The sequence below is a fragment of the Oncorhynchus keta genome, unplaced genomic scaffold, assembly GCF_023373465.1.
Source record: "Oncorhynchus keta strain PuntledgeMale-10-30-2019 unplaced genomic scaffold, Oket_V2 Un_contig_16796_pilon_pilon, whole genome shotgun sequence".
In the NCBI taxonomy this organism is placed as follows: Eukaryota; Metazoa; Chordata; class Actinopteri; order Salmoniformes; family Salmonidae; genus Oncorhynchus; species Oncorhynchus keta.
The window spans coordinates 369,941-390,676 of record NW_026280121.1 but is presented as its reverse complement, the minus strand read 5'-3'; the positions used below and the strand labels follow the sequence as shown (position 1 = coordinate 390,676).

The window sequence follows — 20,736 nt, the reverse complement described above, 5'->3', positions numbered from 1 at the left end:
TTGGGGGGGGGCGGGACAATGTAAATAGTCTGGGTAGCCATTTGATTACCTGTTCAGGAGTCTTATGGCTTGGGGTAAAAGCTGTTGAGGAGCCTTTTGGTCCTGACTTGGCGCTCCGGTACCGCTTGCCGTGCGGTAGTAGAGAGAACATTCTATGACTGGGGTGGCTGGGGTCTTTGACAATTTTTAGGGCCTCCTCTGACACCGCCTGGTGTAGAGGTCCTGGATGGCAGACAGCTTAGCCCCAGTGATGTAATGGGCCGTACGCACTACCCTCTGCCTTTCGGTCAGAGGCTGAGCAGTTTTCGTACCAGGCAGCGATGCAACCAGCCAGGATGCTCTTGATGTTGCAGCTGTAGAACCTTTTGAGGATCTGAGGACCCATGACAAATCTTTTTAATTTCCTGAGGGGGAATAGGCTTTGTCGTGCCCTCTTCACGACTGTATTGGTGTGTTTGGACAATTCTAGTTTGTTGGTGATGTGGACACCAAGGAACTTGAAGCTCTCAACCTGCTCCACTGCAGCCCTGTCGATGAGAATGAGTCCACAATCATCTCCTTTGTCTTGATTATGTTGAGGGATAGGTTGTTTTTGTGGCATCATCCGGCCAGGTCTCTGACCTCCTCCTTATAGGATGTCTAGTTGTTGTCGGTGATCAGGCACTGTTGTGTCGTCTGCAAACTTAATGATGGTGTTGGAGTGCCTTGCCACGCAGTCGTGGGTGAACAGGGGCACAGGAGGCGACTGAGCACGCAGCCCTGAGGGGCTCCAGTGTTGAGGATCAGTGTGGTGGATGTGTTGCTACCTACCCTCCCCACCTGCGGGCGGCCCGTCAGGAATTCCAGGATCCAGTTGCAGAGGGAGGTGTTTGGATTCCAGGATCCTTAGCTTAGTTATGAGCTTTGAGGGCACTATGATGTTGAACGCTGCGCTGTAATAAATTAATAGCATTCTCATATAGGTGTTCCTTTTGTCCAGGTGGGAAAGGGCAGTGTGGAGTGCAATAGAGACTGCATCATCTGTGGATCTGTTTGGGCGGTATGCAAATTGGAGTGGGTCTAGGATTTCTGGGATAATGGTGTTAATGTGAGCCATTACCAGCCTTTCAAAGCACTTCATGGTTACAGACGTGAGTGCTACAGGTCTGTAGTCATTTAGGCAGGTTGCCTTAGTGTTCTTGGGCACAGAGACTATGGTTGTCTGCTTGAAACATGTTGGTATTACAGACTCAATCAGGGACATGTTGAAAATGTCATTGAAGACACCTACCTGCCAGTTGGTCAGCACATGCCAGGAGAACACGTCCTGGTAATCCATCTGGACCCGCGGCCTTGTGAATGTTGACCTGTTTAAAGGTCTTACTCACGTCGGCTACAAAGAGCATGATCACAATGTCGTCTGGAACAGCTGATGCTCTCATGCATGCCTCAGTGTTGCTTGCCTCGAAGCGAGCATAAAAGTAGTTTAGCTCGTCCGGTAGGCTTGTGTCACTGGGCAGCTCTCGGCTGTTCTTCCCTTTGTAGTCTGTAATAGTTTGCAAGCCCTGCCACATAAGACAAGCGTCGGAGCCGGTAAAGTATGATTCAATCTTAGCCCTATATGGGCGCTTTGTCTGTTTCATGGTTTGTCGGAGGGCATAGCAGGATTTCTCATAAGCTTCCGGGGTAGAGTCCAACACCTTGAATGTGGCAGCTCTACCCTTTAGCTCAGTTCGAATGTTGCCTGTAATCCATTGCTTCTGGTTGGGACTGTGTCTAACGAACATCACTTTTGGAAACTTAAAAACATCTATCCTATCTATATAGGGGATTGACCAAGGGCCAGATATTCAAATAACTGTCAAGTTGTTATTTTACCATAGTCAATTCACTTCCCACAGCAGCCCTAGCCAAACCATCTTCCTTAATGTTAGGTGCTCGAGGGCAACTCAACATACTCAACCCAACTACATAGCAGAAAGCAGATTGCTTTTCTCCTGATTGTTAGTGTTCAGAGTCAGCCTACAGACACAGCCAGGCATGAAGAGTAGTGTGTGAGTCAGATGGGACTCTGCCAAACATAGGTTTATCAGGCCAAGGAGGAGGGGAGAAACAACCCAAGACAAACGACCACAGACAGGGCCGACCGACACTGGAAAATCCTTTAACCCCTTCAGACTGACTCTCATGCTGTGCCCCATTCTCTTCCCAAAGGGTACAGAAGTGCGCACTTGCACATTGCCTGTCGTAAATTGAACAGCGTTGTTGTAGTATAAGCTCTGTCCATTCTTTAGGAGCAGGGTAGAGAACCGAGGCATAATCCATGTCTAACCAACCATGTTGTGTTCCTATAGGGGGAGACCGTGTCTAACCAACCATGTTGTGTTCCTATAGGGGGAGACTGTGTCTAACCAACCATGTTGTGTTCCTATAGGGGGAGACTGTGTCTAACCAACCATGTTGTGTTCCTATAGGGGGAGACCGTGTCTAACCAACCATGTTGTGTTCCTATAGGGGGAGACCATGTCTAACCAACCATGTTGTGTTCCTATAGGGGGAGACCGTGTCTAACCAACCATGTTGTGTTCCTATAGGGGGAGACTGTGTCTAACCAACCATGTTGTGTTCCTATAGGGGGAGACTGTGTCTAACCAACCATGTTGTGTTCCTATAGGGAGACTGTGTCTAACCAACCATGTTGTGTTCCTATAGGGAGACCGTGTCTAACCAACCATGTTGTGTTCCTATAGGGGGAGACTGTGTCTAACCAACCATGTTGTGTTCCTATAGGGGGAGACTGTGTCTAACCAACCATGTTGTGTTCCTATAGGGGAGACCATGTCTAACCAACCATGTTGTGTTCCTATAGGGGAGACTGTGTCTAACCAACCATGTTGTGTTCCTATAGGGGGGACCGTGTCTAACCAACCATGTTGTGTTCCTATAGGGGAGACCGTGTCTAACCAACCATGTTGTGTTCCTATAGGGGGAGACCATGTCTAACCAACCATGTTGTGTTCCTATAGGGGAGACTGTGTCTAACCAACCATGTTGTGTTCCTATAGGGGAGACTGTGTCTAACCAACCATGTTGTGTTCCTATAGGGGGAGACTGTGTCTAACCAACCATGTTGTGTTCCTATAGGGGAGACCATGTCTAACCAACCATGTTGTGTTCCTATAGGGGAGACCAACCTTATTTGTGTCTAACCAACCATGTTGTGTTCCTATAGGGGGAGACTGTGTCTAACCAACCATGTTGTGTTCCTATAGGGGGAGACTGTGTCTAACCAACCATGTTGTGTTCCTATAGGGGGAGACCGTGTCTAACCAACCATGTTGTGTTCCTATAGGGGGAGACCGTGTCTAACCAACCATGTTGTGTTCCTATAGGGGGAGACTGTGTCTAACCAACCATGTTGTGTTCCTATAGGGGGAGACTGTGTCTAACCAACCATGTTGTGTTCCTATAGGGGGAGACTGTGTCTAACCAACCATGTTGTGTTCCTATAGGGGGAGACTGTGTCTAACCAACCATGTTGTGTTCCTATAGGGGGAGACCGTGTCTAACCAACCATGTTGTGTTCCTATAGGGGGAGACTGTGTCTAACCAACCATGTTGTGTTCCTATAGGGGAGAACCAACCATGTGTGTCTAAGCCAACCATGTTGTGTTCCTATAGGGGAGACTGTGTCTAACCAACCATGTTGTGTTCCTATAGGGGAGACCATGTCCTAACCAACCATGTTGTGTTCCTATAGGGGAGACCGTGTCTAACCAACCATGTTGTGTTCCTATAGGGGGAGACCGTGTCTAACCAACCATGTTGTGTTCCTATAGGGGAGACCGTGTCTAACCAACCATGTTGTGTTCCTATAGGGGGAGACCGTGTCTAACCAACCATGTTGTGTTCCTATAGGGGGAGACCGTGTCTAACCAACCATGTTGTGTTCCTATAGGGGGAGACCGTGTCTAACCAACCATGTTGTGTTCCTATAGAGGGAGACCGTGTCTAACCAACCATGTTGTGTTCCTATAGAGGGAGACCGTGTCTAACCAACCATGTTGTGTTCCTATAGGGGGAGTGTCTAACCAACTATTTTGTGTTCTAACCTAACCATGTTGTGTTCCTATAGGGGAGACCGTGTCTAACCAACCATGTTGTGTTCCTATAGGGGAGACCGTGTCTAACCAACCATGTTGTGTTCCTATAGGGGGAGGCCGTGTCTAACCAACCATGTTGTGTTCCTATAGAGGGAGACCGTGTCTAACCAACCATGTTGTGTTCCTATAGAGGGAGACCGTGTCTAACCAACCATGTTGTGTTCCTATAGGGGGAGACCGTGTCTAACCAACCATGTTGTGTTCCTATAGGGGGAGACTGTGCCACTCTGCTGAAGAACATTGGGGCGCTGCCCGTGGAACTCACCAAAATGTACTTTGCAGAGACCGTGCTGGCACTGGAGTACCTACACAATTATGGCATCGTGCACCGAGACCTCAAGCCTGACAAGTGAGTGGGCTGCACTGCCACCCTGACAATCCCCTGGTGGATTGGAGGTTTTAAATTGCTTTCACACTATACAATATTCACCATAAATGTAATTTCTTAGGAACATTTGGGACATCCTCTAACAATATTAAGCCAAAATGTGTGTACTGTGAAAGGTTCTAGGAATACAGGCTCCTATAGCTCCTACAGGCTCCTATTGGTCATACATACCAGTGGAGGCTGGTAGGAGGAGATATAGGAGGACGGGCTCATTGTAATGGCTGGAATGGAATAATGGCTGTTCCTGGGGTTTGCTATGCAGTTGATATCTAACAGCCCATGTGTTGTTCCTGTTTCCACCAGTCTTCTGATCACCTCTATGGGCCACATCAAGCTGACCGACTTTGGCCTGTCTAAGATGGGTCTGATGAGCCTCACCACCAACCTGTATGAGGGACACATCGAGAAGGACGCACGCGAGTTCCTGGACAAACAGGTAGATCGATTGATTGGTCAGTCAATCAATCAGTCAGTTAGTCAGTCGGTCAGTCATGATCAGTCAGTCACTCAGCTAATCAAACAAACAATTAATCATATTGTGAGAGGTAGTATACAACCAACTTCTCAATGAAGAGCCAATCACATACAGTATGTTAGAAACTCTGTAAATAGCCTACAGTCATGACAGTTGCGTGAGTGAGTTGAATTCAGCATGCGTCAACGGATTGAGAATCTCAAAATAACCTTGCAAAAACACATAATTTGCCAAGCAAGAGGAATACACACAGTCACTAATAATGTTTACCATACAGACTGAATCATCATAAATTCTCGAAATAAATACAATTCTGGTTCCTTTTTATTTTGCAATTACAGTTTATTGTTTACGCAGGTTTGGAATTTAACTCCCCATATTAATAAATGATGCTGTTAGGCCAGCAGCAATACAGTGTCTTCTCCAGCGGTAGGGCATCTAGCCTGGTTAAGCCAGACTGAATGCTGTGTTGTTTCACATAGAGGTAGAAAGAGGACTCTAGATGGATATAACCTGCTTTAGCATGGACATTGCATGGACACTTGACGTATTTGATACCATTCCACCTATTCTGTTCCAATCATTACCATGAGCCTGTCCTCCACAATTAAGGTGCCACCAACCTCCTGTGCTCTACAGCGTATCAGCGTGCACCCAAGATGTTGCCGTTGTTGATTATGCTTATTGTGCATTACTGTTGAACCAAAAGATGACATGTAACAAAGATTAAATTAAATGGAAACAATTAAATATGTGTATTAAATAAAATAATAATGTATGTTGATGCTATTACTATGCACAATATCTAATTATGTTGCAATATGATAACAATAGGCTAATATATTCAACATGCTGTAAACTATTGTCTTTTAACAGTAAAAAATGTATCACCCTAGTAATTATGACACACCCCTCACTATTGTCATTGGTTGCACTAATTGCAGTGTTTGTTTACATAACCTGGTTCAAGCATTCATGACATGACCATGAAGAAGGCCCAGTGATGCTGAAACATTGGTGGTTTACCCAATAAATTACTGGGAGCTTGTATGTAGAGTGTGCAAATCTCTTTATTACATTTTTTCAGCCTACAGTTGCTCTCCGTTAGTCAGTGGCTCTACCAACTTGTTTGGGTGTACACCAGCTCATGCTTTTTAATGGTTTCTAATGAAGACATATCATCTGCACATGAAATAGTTGAAGATCCTTTCACGTTGTGGTCTGTGCAGACTCTTGATTAGAGGGCATTGGTTATTCACTCAGCTGTGATGAACTAGGCCCCTGCTGCCTCAACAGTGTACAGCAACAGTACCAATTAGAATTAGAATTATGATTATCAGCATTATACAATCTGGGTCCTTGATTAGTGATTACTGTACAGTACTTCTGTCAGAGACAGATGGAAGAATGTTCAAGCTCTTGGGCTTGCAGATAGCTAAGCAGACCAGACCTGGGTCCAAATAGTATTTGTTGTTGTCTTTCATTTTTATTGAGCCTGTCTGGAGTGCCAAATGGGCAGGTGTTGCACTTTTGGAACTACTCCATTGCATCTGGTACATGTAGTTGAGAGGAAAATAGAGGCAAGGAGCGTGATCGAGACTTCTGATTGGTGGATCTCTCTCCCCGTCCCAGGTGTGTGGCACCCCAGAGTACATAGCCCCGGAGGTGATCCTGAGACAGGGCTACGGGAAGCCGGTGGACTGGTGGGCCATGGGCATCATCCTCTATGAGTTCTTAGTGGGCTGTGTGCCCTTCTTTGGAGACACGCCTGAGGAGCTCTTTGGACAGGTCATCACAGGTGAGTCTGCCATCAATCAATCAGTCAAAAGGTCTTTGAACAGGTCATTACAGGTGCTTAAGACATGAGGGCTGGCCTTTCCCTTATGTCTGCACCTGTTGTCTTTTTGAATCCCCCCCAGTGCCTCTTGTTCTGTTCTGTATGTCAGGGGTTTTCAAAGCTCTCCTCGGGGACCCCCAGACAATTCACAAGTTGAATCAGGTGTGCTAGCTCTGGAATTGATCAAATGAACGGCTGGGGGTCCCCGAGGAGAGGTTTAAAAACCACTGCTGTAGGTGACTGTTGACTCCAAGGCCTCTGTCTGTGTACTAACTTGTACCTGACTCAATGTTGGTCCGGTTCCAAATCCTTGCTGTTCATTCTCTCTGTACCTGGCTCTGTTGTCTCTCTCAGATGACATAGTGTGGCCTGATGGAGATGAGGTCCTGCCCGCTGATGCCCAGGGACTGATATCAACCCTGCTACAGACCAATCCACTGATGAGGCTGGGTACAGGTACTACAAAAGGGCTTCTCAAACTTGTTCTGCACATGACAAAAGGCCCTTAGTTGACACTAAAAGTTTAGCTCGTATTATGTACCCATTTGAAGATTTTCTCAGGGGACCTAATTTCAACTTGGTCCCTCCCGACACCTAGTTTCTGAACCAATGTGCTAGAATTTAAGAATGTTCCTCCTGTTTCTGCTGTAGTCTACTGTCATAATCTTACCAAACACAACTTTGTTTGTCAAGGCAATGCATTGTTGAACACAGATTTTACTACAGACCCTGGTTCATTCCCAGGCTGTGCCACTGCTGGCCGTAGCCGGTAGTCCGATAGGACTGCACACAATTGGCCCAGCGTCGTCCAGGTTAGGGGAGGATTTGGCTGGGGGTGCTTTACTTGGCTCATCGTGCTGTAGCACCTCCTTGTGGCAGGCCGGGTGCCTGCAGGCTGACCCTGGTCGCCAGTTGATTGGTGCGGCTGGCTTCCGGGTTAAGCTGGCGGGTGTTAAGGAGCGCGGTTAGGCAGGTCATGTTTCGGAGGACACATGACTCCACCTTCACCTCTCCCGAGTCCATTGGGAGTTGCAGCGATGAGACAAGATCGAAAAGGGGGTACATTTTTTTATTTTATTATAATAACAACAGTCTGGCACACAGCAGGCTACTCTCCCTAGGTCTCTGATATGAGTCAGAAAATATTCCTGCTTACTGTGTGTAATGAATCATGCCATAATTATTCACATTTTAACCTTTGTTTATGTATTACTCCAACTACCATGGCCCAGAGCCATATGCTTTTCCGAGGCCTACATTCTTAGAGCTGATCTTGTTGTTGGTATTATTCCTCCGTGCCCCCAGGGGGAGCGTTTGAGGTGAAGCAGCACTCGTTCTTCTCTGACCTGGACTGGAACAGTCTACTGAGACAGAAGGCAGAGTTCATACCTCACCTGGAGTCGGAAGAGGACACCAGCTACTTCGACAGTGAGTGCCGTTACCTATGTATTTAATGCCAATACAGCACACTGGCTGCATTTACACATGCAGCCCAATTCTGATACTTTGCCCAATTGGCCAAAAACTTATCTGATTGATCAAAATACATAGAATTGGAAAAAGATCAGAATTGGGCTCCATGTGTAAAGCAAATGAGTCTTTGATCTTTGATACGGGTTATCTCATGGTAAAACTCAGCCAAGCCAGAGAGTGGTTCTCCCAAAGCGTTGCAGAGACTTTGAAAAGTATAAGCAGAGGAGAGAGAACGCCAAGGCTAGGGACGTTAAATTATTTATGAAAACTAAGACTCTCTCTCGCTCTCTCTCTTTCTCTCTCTTTCTCGCCATCTCTCTCTCTCTGTCTCTCTCTCTGTTTCCCTCTCTCTTCTCCTGTCCTCCCTCAGCCCGTTCAGATCGTTATCACCACATCAATGCGTACGATGAGGATGACACCAACGATGATGATGAGCCTGTTGAGATCAGACAATTCTCCTCCTGCTCCCCTCGCTTCAGCAAGGTACACAGACACACACAAACACACACACACACTTATGGTTGGGGAGTAACTGATTACATTACAAAACACTAACAGATTAAAGATACTTTTGACAAACTAGATGATTACTTCTTGGATTACTTTTAAAGTAGTACGGCTTCCCTTGAGCAAATTAGAGTTAAGTTCAATGGCCAGCAACCGATTTCTCACCTTGTCGGCTCTTCGAACCAGTGATCTTTCAGTTACCGGCCAAACACTCTAAACACTCCCACTCTAGGTAACTAGTAACTGTAGTGGATTACATTTAAAAAGGAACCTACCCAACCCTGCACACACACACGTGCCACACACACTCCTCTGGCTGCCCATGCTTCAGCAAGGTCATTTTCTCTCTTCATCTCCCCTTACTTAACGGTGTCTTCTAGCTATCCCATCTCATTTTTCATCCTGGCTCTCTCTCTCTCTCTCCCTCACTCTCTCTTTATCCCTCCTCTTTTTGTCCACCTCATAGTTTGAATCCCTATTATCCTGTCATTCTGTCATTATACCATCTTTCCTTCTATATTATCTCTCTCTCTCTCTGCTGCCCTCCTTTTGTCCTTCACCTGTCCCTTCCTCCTCCTCTCTGTTCTCCTGTATGGGTGGGGACTAATGAAGGGTCTCTTGTGGGAATGAGTAGGGCTCTGTGTGTGTGTGTGTGTGTGTGTGTGTGTGTGTGTGTGTGTGTGTGTGTGTGTGTGTGTGTGTGTGTGTGTGTGTGTGTGTGTGTGTGTGTGCGTGTGCGTGTGTGTGTGTGTGAAGGGTCTCTTGTATAAATGGAGAGGGCTAAGGGCTCTATTACAGTAGCAGTGCATTGGTGGAGAGACCTGATTAGAGTCTAGAACACTGCCTGCTAGTCTCAAAGCACCTCACAAACACACACAGAGAGAGTTTGGTGGCTGCATCACCACTTGGTACGGCATTACCCCGACCACAAGGTGCTACAGAGGGTGGTGAGCACTGGGGCTTCTATATAATAGGCGGTGTCAGAGGAAGGCCCCAGTCAGCCACCCAAGTCATAGACTGCTCTCTGCCACCGCACAAACTTTCCTCAGGAACTAAATGAACAGCTTCTACCCCCAAGCCATAAGACTCTGCTAAATGCTGCTCTATGCACACACACTGGACTCTACACACAGACTCACAGATGTTTACACCAGTGGCGGTCGGTGCCATTTAAGATGAGGCATGGCCTTATTTATTTTACAGCATATTGGATGACTGTCCTTCATATTCCATTCAACCAGCTCAATGTAACATCGATAGGTTTAGGCTACTACATGATACATTTTCTCTATACCCATCATGAGGTTGCTACAACCTAGCCTATGAATGAAAGTTTACAATGTAGGTGCACAGGTCGAGACAAAAAGAGAGAAGTCAAGTGGTGACAGACAGTGACACCATTCAATACCGCCTTGGCACCCGACACTCTTGCCTGCATCTAGCTTATTTAGGTGTGTCAAATCGTTAGGCCAACAAATTGTCAAACGAGAGTTTCTATTGGGCAAATAAGGTATGTTTATTCCCGTTTCGTTCTGTTGAAGAAAGGTTTTTCAACAGATTCGGCAGAATTAATACACCCCTGATCACACACAAACACACACAGTCTACATCATTGTCACCATATTAGCTAACATCATAGTCAACATAGCTACTAGAACTAACGTGTTAATATAAACCTGCTACAATCATACAGCACAGTGTATAGTCAGCAAGCATTTAGCAGTTACACCAGTGGGCCTGGTGGCAATAAATTCATATAACAAAAAGCTTACCTTCCAGTGTTCCAGTGTTGGCTCGCCATAGCCAGCAAGCTAACATAGAATCCCTTTCTGTTTGAGCCAGGTTTTTGAGTAGGTTGAACTATCTCGCTGTTGAACTATTGTCTTTCTCTCTCTTTGAGTCAACTACTCACCACATTTTATGCACCAAAGTGCTAGATAGCTGTAGCTTCTGCTTTCAGTACTAGATTTGTTCTCTGATCCTCTGATTGGGTGCACAACATGTCAGTTCATGCTGCAAGAACTCTGATAGGTTGTAGGATATCCTCTGTAAGTTGTCATAATTACTGTGTAAGTCTATGGAAGGGGGTGAGAACCATGAGCCTTCTAGGTTTTGTATTGAAGTCAATGTACCCAGAAGAGGACGGAAACTAGCTGTCCTCCGGCTACATCATGGTGCTGTTGAGGCTACAGTGTATTTTAATCAATTAATTGGTGACGTAAATATATATTTAGTATAACTATCTTTTTTTTCTTTTACCTTTATTTTACTAGGCAAGTCAGTTAAGAACAAATTCTTATTTTCAATGACGGCCTAGGAACAGTGGGTTAACTGCCTGTTCAGGGGCAGAACGACAGATTTGTACCTTGTCAGCTCGGGGATTTGAACTTGCAACCTTTCGGTTACTAGTCCAACGCTCTAACCACTAGGCTACCCTGCCGCCCCATCTAAAAGGGATAACTTTTTTAATGTTTCACTATTTTAATTTTCAGAAATTCACTGAGGAGGATGGTCCTCCCCCTCCTCTGCGGAGCCTCTACTGACTTAAACAGACATCCCACCACACATACACACACACTACTACATACACCCACACACTCATAAGATGCACACATGCATCTGAATGTTTACACACACACACACACACACACACACACACACACACCACACACACACACACACACACACACACACACACACACACACATACACACACACACACACACACACACACACACACAAGACACACACACATGCACACACACACACACACACACACACACACACACACGTTTACACACACACACACACACACACACACACACACACACACACACACACACAAGCTGCTGCTACAGTCTATTATCTATCCTGTTGCCTAGTCACACACCCTCCCTATATGTACATATCTACCTCAGTTACCTTGTATTCCTGCACATCGACTCGCTGCTGCTACTCCCTGTATATAGACATGTTATTTTGACTCATTATTGTTATTCGTTATTCACTGTGTATTTATTACTCATATCACTATTTACATTTGTTATATTATTTTGTATCTTTACCTTGAACTGCATTGTTGGAAAAAGACCCGTAAGTAAGCATTTCCCTGTTAGTCTACAACTGTAGTAAAATGTGATTTGATTTATTCCAGTAGTTTAGATTTAGAAGCCAATGTACATATCACAGTACAGCTCATGTTATGGCCACTGCTTCAGTTACCATGGTGCTGAATACTCTTTAGCCTTGTTTTAAAGCACTGTTCTTGTTGTTAAGCTGGTCTCCCACACACACCAGCATACTCACAGCTCATTTACGAGACCTTGCCGTGTGCGTGTGTGTGTCTGTGTGCGTGTTGTACGTATTAGCTGAAGCACCCACCTACTTTGTATTACATGTAAAGTAGTTGACTCTAGCCTATCCTTATTTAAATGCAGTTGTTGTAAGTTAATTAGCGCCACAATCTTTCTATCTAGAGTATGTAACTGACTATCATGTTCTATGTTTGGCTTAAGGCTTAAGGGTAGTGATGATGAGTGTTTTAACCAACTTGCTTCCTTTCTTTATGTTCAGGCCATGTATTCATAAAGTGTTTCAGAGTAGGATCAGCAGTGTGGCTCAGATTTGGACTCTCTCTCCATGGCCCCTCTGCAGGTGTACAGCAGCATGGAGCACCTGTCCCAGTTGGAGCAGAAGGCCCCCTCAGTGACTCGACGGGAACACAAGGGCTCCCGGGAGGACAACAGGGGAAGAGAGAGAGTCTGGGAAGCTTCCTATCAGGGACAAGAGCTGGAGGACCGGTTCACCTGAGATGTGAGTTTGGTGGGTTGAGAGAGAGAGAGAGAGAGAGAGAGAGAGATGGGGGGATTTTATGTCTGAGTTTCATACACAGGTTGGTTTATAGAATTGAGATCCACTGTCTATAATTGACTCTAGTGAGTGTGGGAGTGTGATTGTGTGAACTCTCATGCTGAGATCCTGTATTGGGGAAGTGTCAGAACCTAAGGCGGTGGAAGCAGCCATTAAAACATCCAAACAGAGAGAAGTTAACACTAAATTTAAGGGGGTATACATAGGCATTCATGAAATGTATACAAGTCATGATACCTTTATACCAACATTCACAACACATTGATTCAACATCAGTTTAAATACGTTTTCAAAATAAAAGTCCCTTAGCATTGGGAATAATAGCCTCTTCTCTTCTCCTGGCCCCTCAAAGGAAGCGTCTGTCCGGTTCTGAGTCCCTCTACATGGACGGTGACTCCAGCCCTCCCCTCGGGGCCCGGCGCCGTTTCTCCGCCCTCATGGACACGCATCGCTTCGCCTCACAGCAGGAGGACAACCCAGACCCCCTAACACGCCAGCCCCCTGTCAAGGCCAGGGGGACTTCACTGGAGGTGGCCTCCGTTCCCTCCACACCCCCCTCCACCCCCAGCACCACCCCTGACCCAAAGGAGGAACATGTAGGAGGTGAGAGAGAGAGAGAGAGAGAGAGAGAGAGAGAGAGAGAGAGAGATTACGGGGTGGTAGAGTTTTGTTTCACTTGTATTGTCACCGGACAAACTGGTGATTTTATCAGGTGAGGTGACAATTGAAAACTCAGTAGAAAGTGATGATGTGTATAGATTGTAAGTAAGCCAAGAGAGGACATTAGCTAAGCTCCAACAATATACTGTACTTGAGACTGGAGAGTAATATTTTTTTCCGCCAACAGAGAAACCACCAAGCCCAGGCGAGACTCTGGGAGCCACGCCCACTCCATCCACTACTCCTGGACCTACATCAGCCAATAGGGAGCTGGGGGCAGGACCTGTGTATGACCCCCTGGGCCCCCGGGCCACGAATGACCTGGTCCTCCGCAGGGCGAGACACCAGCAGATGTCTGGAGACACAGGGGAGAAGAGGAACTCACGGCCTGGCAACAAGGTTATCAAGTCAGCCTCGGCCACAGCCCTATCTGTCATCATACCTGCAGGTAACTATGCTGAATTGTTATGTGTTGTTTCTGTCTTGAGTAGCTTTATATGTATTTTAATAATCAAATACATTTAATCAGGCAGTCAATTAATCACTATGGCCTCCTGCCACTAGAGGGTGCTGTGAGCTGCGATGTTACTCTAATGCTGAGTTTACACAGCATACTTCAAACCGCATGATGAAATAGTACACTGTAATATGTGTATCTCTATGCCTAAAACTTTTCTTACTCTTTTTCTTACCCACAATCACTTCCATTATCTCCCAATTTGTCATTCCTTCATCTTTCCCCTTTCCATTACTCCTCTCCCTAACATTCTCCCCCCCACCACAGTAGACCAGTACGTCCACAGTCACAGCTCCCCCTTGGCCAGCCCCATGTCCCCCCGCTCCCTGTCTTCCAACCCCTCCTCCCGGGACTCGTCACCCAACCGTGACTACTGTCCGGCCCCCGCCGTCAGCGTGCTGCGCTCTCCCATCACCATCCACCGCTCAGGGAAGAAGTACGGATTTACCCTCAGGGCGATACGGGTCTACATGGGAGATACGGATGTTTACAGTGTCCATCACATCATCTGGGTGAGGAGAGGGGGAGGAGAAGGGGGAGGGGTGGATTAATTCATTAATTAACTTGAAAGGTATACACTATCCTATTTATAGATTGACAATGTATCCTCGTCCAATGGCAGCACGTGGAGGATGGAGGCCCCGCCCAGGAAGCAGGACTGTGTGCAGGTGACCTCATCACCCATGTGAATGGGGAGTCTGTCCACGGATTGGTCCACACGGAAGTGGTGGAACTCATTCTAAAGGTATGATGGAAGAAGAGACTGAGTTCTACAATAGACTTTGTTGATATGCGTAGGTTTGCGTAACATCCATGCTCATTGTTGGTCTCTTAAGCTATGAGTAAGGGTGTTATTCGTCAATGTAGATGTGAAGGAGGTCGTTCTGTGACCATGCTCATGTGATGAGTAACTTGCCTGCATACAAGCGTTGGCTCCCTGAGCTAGTGCCCAGGCGTTTAGCTCAGCAGGCTAACCTAGACTTGTGGCATGCAGAAAACCTGTGATCAAACCCCAGTCAGTCACATAGACATAGCTCATCATCATTCTGTGTGCCCCTGCAGAGTGGCAACAAGGTGACAGTGACCACCACACCGTTTGAGAACACCTCCATCAAGGTGGGTCCGGCACGCAAGTCCAACTACAAGTGCAAGATGGCCCGACGCAATAAGAGGCCCATCGGCAAAGAGGGACAAGAGAGGTACTGTAGTATGGCACTCTCATTTACAGTAGCTGTTATCATGTATGCTGTAACATGGACAAGAACAGTTACATGTATTTATTCAGCATTCTGCTAATACGTTTCAGTATCTCTCCATGTTATACATTGCAAAACTTTTTTTTTAAATGAAAACGATTCTCTTCTACCCTCTCCTACTCAATTCCCTATCCCTCTGTCCCCTCCTCCCTCTCTCCTCCCTACAGTAAGAAGCATAGCTCCCTGTTCAGGAAGATCACTAAACAGTCTAACCTGCTCCACACCAGCCGCAGCCTGTCCTCTCTGAACCGCTCTCTGTCGTCCAGTGACAGTCTACCAGGTTCTCCCTCCCACAACCTGTCAGCCCGCTCCCCTACACAGCAGGGATACAGGTCCACACCTGAGTCCTCCTACCTGGGTGAGTAACAGACCTGAGGGGTACACTACAAAGCAGCATCAATCAGGTAGCCAGCTAACTTGCCTAACTATTCTAAAATAAAACATTTTGAAAGATAAGCTTGAAATGTACGTGGTCTAATTGACTCAAACACATACTGTATCTAAGTTTAGCTTTCTAAATGAATTAGAAAATCAATAGTTATTTCTGGTTGTTTATGGAAGTTAGCTGGCTAACTCTTTGATCCCATTTTGTAGTATACACCTCAGGGTTCCAAATTGTATTTGTTTTCTTTGAAGTAAATAGAGTGTTTGAGATTGTCAGATGAGTGTCAGATGGTCAGGGTTTGGGAACCAGTGTTGGTTCCATTGCACCAGGCAAGCTGAATCAAACATTGTAATCCCAGTTGTGGCTGAACTGATTATTAATCTTTAGCTGAAGAATCTGTTTTTCCCTCTTCCTCTCTCACCTTTCTCTTTTCTGTCTATCTTCTCTCTTCTTGTCTCTCTTTCTCTACCCCTCTCTCTTTTCTCTCTATCTTAACTGTAACCTCTCTCTTGTCTTTCTCTTTCCTCTCCCCCAGGTGTGTCCTCTCAGAGCAGCTCTCCTGCCTCCAGCACCCCCAACTCCCCTGCCGCCTCCCAGCACATGCGCCCCAGCTCCCTGCACGGCCTCTCCCCCAAGCTCCACCGCCAGTACCGCTCAGCCCGCTGCAAGTCTGCCGGCAACATCCCCCTCTCCCCCTTAGCCCACACACCATCCCCCACCCAGTCCTCCCCTCCGCCACTCCCGGGCCACACCATCGGTAGCTCCAACACCACCCAGACCTTCCCTGCCGGGGCAAAGCTCCACTCATCACCACCCGTGGTCCGCCCCAGGCCCAAGTCCGCCGAGCCGCCCCGTTCCCCACTCCTCAAGAGGGTCCAGTCAGCAGAGAAGCTCACCTCGCCGCTGTCTCATTCCCAGTCGTCGAGTGGTGGGGTGGGAGGGCCTCTGAGGAAACACAGCCTGGAGGTATTGTGAATGTGGCGGTCTGAGATGTGTATTAGAGGTGTGACACATGGGTAACGTGTGCTATGGGTGTATTATGAATGTGTCCAGTTTATAATGTACAGTATAGTGTTGATTTAGTATTTTCATCTCGTTTATTAGTTTAAGTATACACGGGGAAGACATTTAAATACAGTTAAAACAACACATTGGGAATTAAAAGAACTTGAGTCTTTTTTAGTAGACCTACTGTATACAGCATCACTATGTGTCTAAGACAATTTCCCCCTAAATAAAAGTTTATCCTATCCTATCCTAGGTCCAGCACTCTGACTTGTACCGCAAGGACCAGTTCCACTGTTGCGAGCTGGGGCTCCAGAGTTTGTTGGAGACGGAAGGGGAGAATCTACCACCTCTGAACCCCCCACTGCTGCCCTCCGCCCCAGGCCCCCAGGGTTCATCTACAGGGGCAACTACCACGACACCAGAGACGGGGGTGCTCAAGCCGATGAGGAAGTTAGGGAGGCAAGAGTCGCCGCTGAGTAGGGATACACTACTGGCTGGTAGGGAGAGGGAAAGAGAGAGAGAGAGGAAGAGAGAGAGAGAAAGATCGAGGGAGAGGGTGGGAGAGATCATTATGGCTTATAGCAACAGGACAACAACCGTCCCAGAGAGGTCACCTAACCGAGGAGGAGGAGCCACAACAGATAATCACCAATCAATAGCTAGAAAACCCTCAACCAGTGAGCATACCTTTAGCCCTCAGAGTAGCCCCACCTACAGAGCCCAATCCAGCCAATCGCTAAATCTGGATTCCATCAAAACTACAAGTCCCAAAACTACAAGTCCCATTACTCCCACTGGGTCACCAGGTATATTTAGGGGCCATCCAGAAGGAGCAGAGAAGAGCCAGCGTCAGACAAACATGTCTATCAAGCAACAGAGCCTCCGAACCGCCGTGAGTACAAGCCCTCTCAGCCAAGACTCCCAGGAGAATTATGGGGAGGACAGAACGGAACCAAAGCTAAATGGAGACAACAAGGTGTGTCCTCCTCCCAGGCCCAGCATGCCCTGTGGGGCCCTCTAGGGAGAGGCACTAGTCCAGACAGAGGCATGGGTATGGGTGGATCATCAATAACGTCAGGGTCTACAGGTATGTTCAAGGCTAGTAGTAAACCATCAGGAATAGTAGGAGAGAGCCTGAGAAAAAATGGAGCCGAGAACAATGGCTCTCCAAGAACTTCAGAACTGGGGTTGAGAAGCCCCAAAAGCCCCAAACCTCCAGCCAGGGCCCTGGCTCCAGCTGTCCCACCCCACGGACAACCCCTCTCCCTGGGCAAGGTGAGGCAGGGCCTGGGGCCTGTCAACTGCTACCGAGGGACCCTGGACTGGGAGGATAAATGTCGGCTGGAGGTAGTGGAAGAACACTCTCCATCCCCCTCCCCCTCCCCCACAGGCGTCACCCCCTCGCTCTGCGCACCCTCCTTCTGTCCAGGCAGGTCCAGGCCTGTTTCCCCCGGCGACAAGACAAGCTTTGTCACCCAGCTGACCAGTGCCGCTAAATTGGTCCTGGGGCCTATAAAGGGGTCAATGGTGTCCCAGTCCCAGGAGGGGCCCAAGGGGAAGGAGCTGAAAGACATGCCCAAGCCGGGTGAGGAGAAGCAAGGTGCCTCGGCAGGAAAGTCTGAGGCTTCGTCCGGACTTGGAGTCCGGATGGTTGGCGGTGGCACCACAGTGGCCCAAAGTCCAGCTAACTCTGTTCCTCAGTCTGATAAGGCGAACATAGGTAGCCACCGCCCCAAATTGTAACCCTTCTATCTGAAAGGATTTTAGAGAGGGGGGCATTGAGAAATGAGATGCCTTTTCAGATTTCTAGAACAATTCCACAATGTCAAGCACTTAAGACGACATTCCAGTTCTAGAAAAGCATATCAACATGGTATTGACTTATCTGTAACCATGAGTGAGCAGAACTATTGTAAAGGTGCTGTTACGGCCATTTTCTATTATACAGTTAGTATATATTAAGACAACGCTCTACTTTATGAACTATTAGATATCTATAACAGATCTGTATGTATGTATGTGAAATGAATGCATGTCATGTGGTACATTTTGTGTGTTTCTAGAATAAAAAGGAGTGAAAAGTGCTTTACTGATCAGAACATGCTGAATACTGTGAAACACCAAATCCAGTTACTTACTCGTTTTTCTATCTCGACTAAACGACCAATCACTTCTGTTCCTGTAATTCACTCAAATAAACGTAATCACGAGCAGAGGGTATGCTGAGGCACAATCACGTCATTACAACCTTGACAGCAACAACAACAAAACACAAAATCCAATCGGCCACTGTAGATTTGTCTTCGGAAAGTAAATGACTAAATTACTACTGTAAAAGACAATGACGCGGCCACTAGATTTTATCTTTAGAAAGACACTCGACTGACCCACACAGGACCAATGACTACTGTCGTTTTCTGTTACTACTGTAAGGCCGCCCATGACAAAGAATTATGGTCCAACACTACACTCACTGAAGTCCTCAGTTGATTAGCATAGCCAGATTAGCATAGCATGCTGTCAGTGAATGTCTGTAAGTGAAGGATGAAGTGAAACAACCTTGAGTTAGTTCTGGGTGAATCTTGAAGGCTATGGCACATTTGTGTGCCATGGATTGCGTCCGAAATGGCATCCTATTCCCTATAAAGTGGACTACTTTTGATCAGAGCCCCTGTGGTAGTGCACTATATAGGGAATAGGGTGCATTTGGTGCCTTGGTAAAGAAGAGTAAAGCTCCTCTGACAGTTCTGAAGCTCAGAGCGCTTATCTCTACAGAACAGGACTACTACTGCAGCCCACACACACACACACACACACACTGGTGTAAGCGGAGTTGATATTCATGGATTTAAATCCCATACCCCTGTGGTGGATGATTTGGGCTGTGTGCGTGTGTGCGTACCCCAATGTGTGTGTGTGTTTCAGGGATGGGTTCAGTAAACCAGAAACTATATAGAAACTAACAGAATCCAAACTTGAATAACATTGATAAATTAGAATAATTGTATTTTGTTGTGAATAAAATGATCTGTTACTTGATCCTGACTGCACAGCTACGGTAAGGAGATTACTGTAAATATCTGTAAAGACTATGGCTCTACTATTAGTTCGTTCTAATTGTCACTCATCATGTTTTGTTTTGGACCAAAAAGGTGAAGAAGAAAAAGCAGGTGTAAATGGATGTAGCATATTTAATAGATGTAAAATGCATATTAAGGGCTTTATGGATGGATAAGGTTTTTCATTCTTTGATGTCAAATGTTCACTTGCTGTTGCTGTTATCGTTTATCCATCTGTTTTTCTATTAACCTTATTTTCATATTGGATTCCTTCCTAATTCTGGTGTCAGGTATCTGAGAGTTTAACTGTCTGTTTTTAGCCTGGGTGCCTGTCTGTTTCTTGCCAACTCTGTATGGAATTGTCATGTCAAACAATGGCAATGGAGTAGGCAAAATCACAAACAGATCTGGGACGAGGCTAGTCTGTGTTGTGAAATAATAATATGACTATGTTTCACTCACCACAGTAGGATTCACTGTAAGTTGAGCACTACAACTGTATGTGTGTTAAGATAATACACTGTGCATTATTTCAATGGTGAAATTATGATGATCTCTCTCTCTCTCTCTCTCTCTCTCTCTCTCTCTCTCTCTCTCTCTCTCTCTCTCTCTCTCTCTCTCTCTCTCTCTCTCTCATCTTCTCTATCAAACATGTAACACCCATAATCTTTATGCGAATGATTGGCAAATGCTTGTTAGTGGGTGAAAAATATCAGATGTTGGAATTATTCTGGTAGAATATGCAAGCTTTTATGTACTACATTACTTGGCTGCTTTTCAGAAGACTTTCTGACTGCAACCTATAACTTGGACCATACCGCCCCCTTATGGTGTGTGTATATATACAGTACCAGTCAAATGTTTGGACACACCTACACGTTCCAGGGTTTTTCTTTATTTTTACTATTTACTACATTGTATAATAATAGTGAAGACATCAAAACGATGAAATCACACATATGGAATCATGTAGTAACCAAAAAATGTTAAATAAATCAAAATATATTTTATAATTGAGATTCTTCAAAGTAACCACCCTTTGCCTTGATGACAGCTATGCACTCTCTTGGTGTTCTCTCAACCAGCATCATGAGGTAGTCACCTGGAATGCATATGAATTAACATTAATTTGGGATTTTTTGGTTCCAACCGCTGTGTC

At 46.2% G+C, this 20,736-nt stretch overlaps 1 protein-coding gene across 1 annotated transcript; it reads left to right on the top strand.

Annotated features, from left to right (window-relative positions):
* Nucleotides 1–4,348: 4,348 nt before the first annotated feature.
* LOC127919502 (microtubule-associated serine/threonine-protein kinase 1-like) lies at nt 4,349–20,212 on the top strand (the record flags this gene model as incomplete). Its single annotated transcript, XM_052503152.1, is given in 16 exon segments — nt 4,349–4,491; nt 4,834–4,966; nt 6,638–6,803; nt 7,197–7,298; nt 8,148–8,270; nt 8,686–8,798; nt 12,477–12,559; nt 12,561–12,635; nt 13,045–13,295; nt 13,540–13,800; nt 14,137–14,381; nt 14,492–14,614; nt 14,932–15,068; nt 15,293–15,483; nt 16,046–16,476; nt 16,772–20,212. Coding segments are annotated over 16 exon segments (3,345 nt in total), but the record flags the coding sequence as incomplete, so codon positions are not given.
* Between the last annotated feature and the right edge of the window lie 524 nt (nt 20,213–20,736).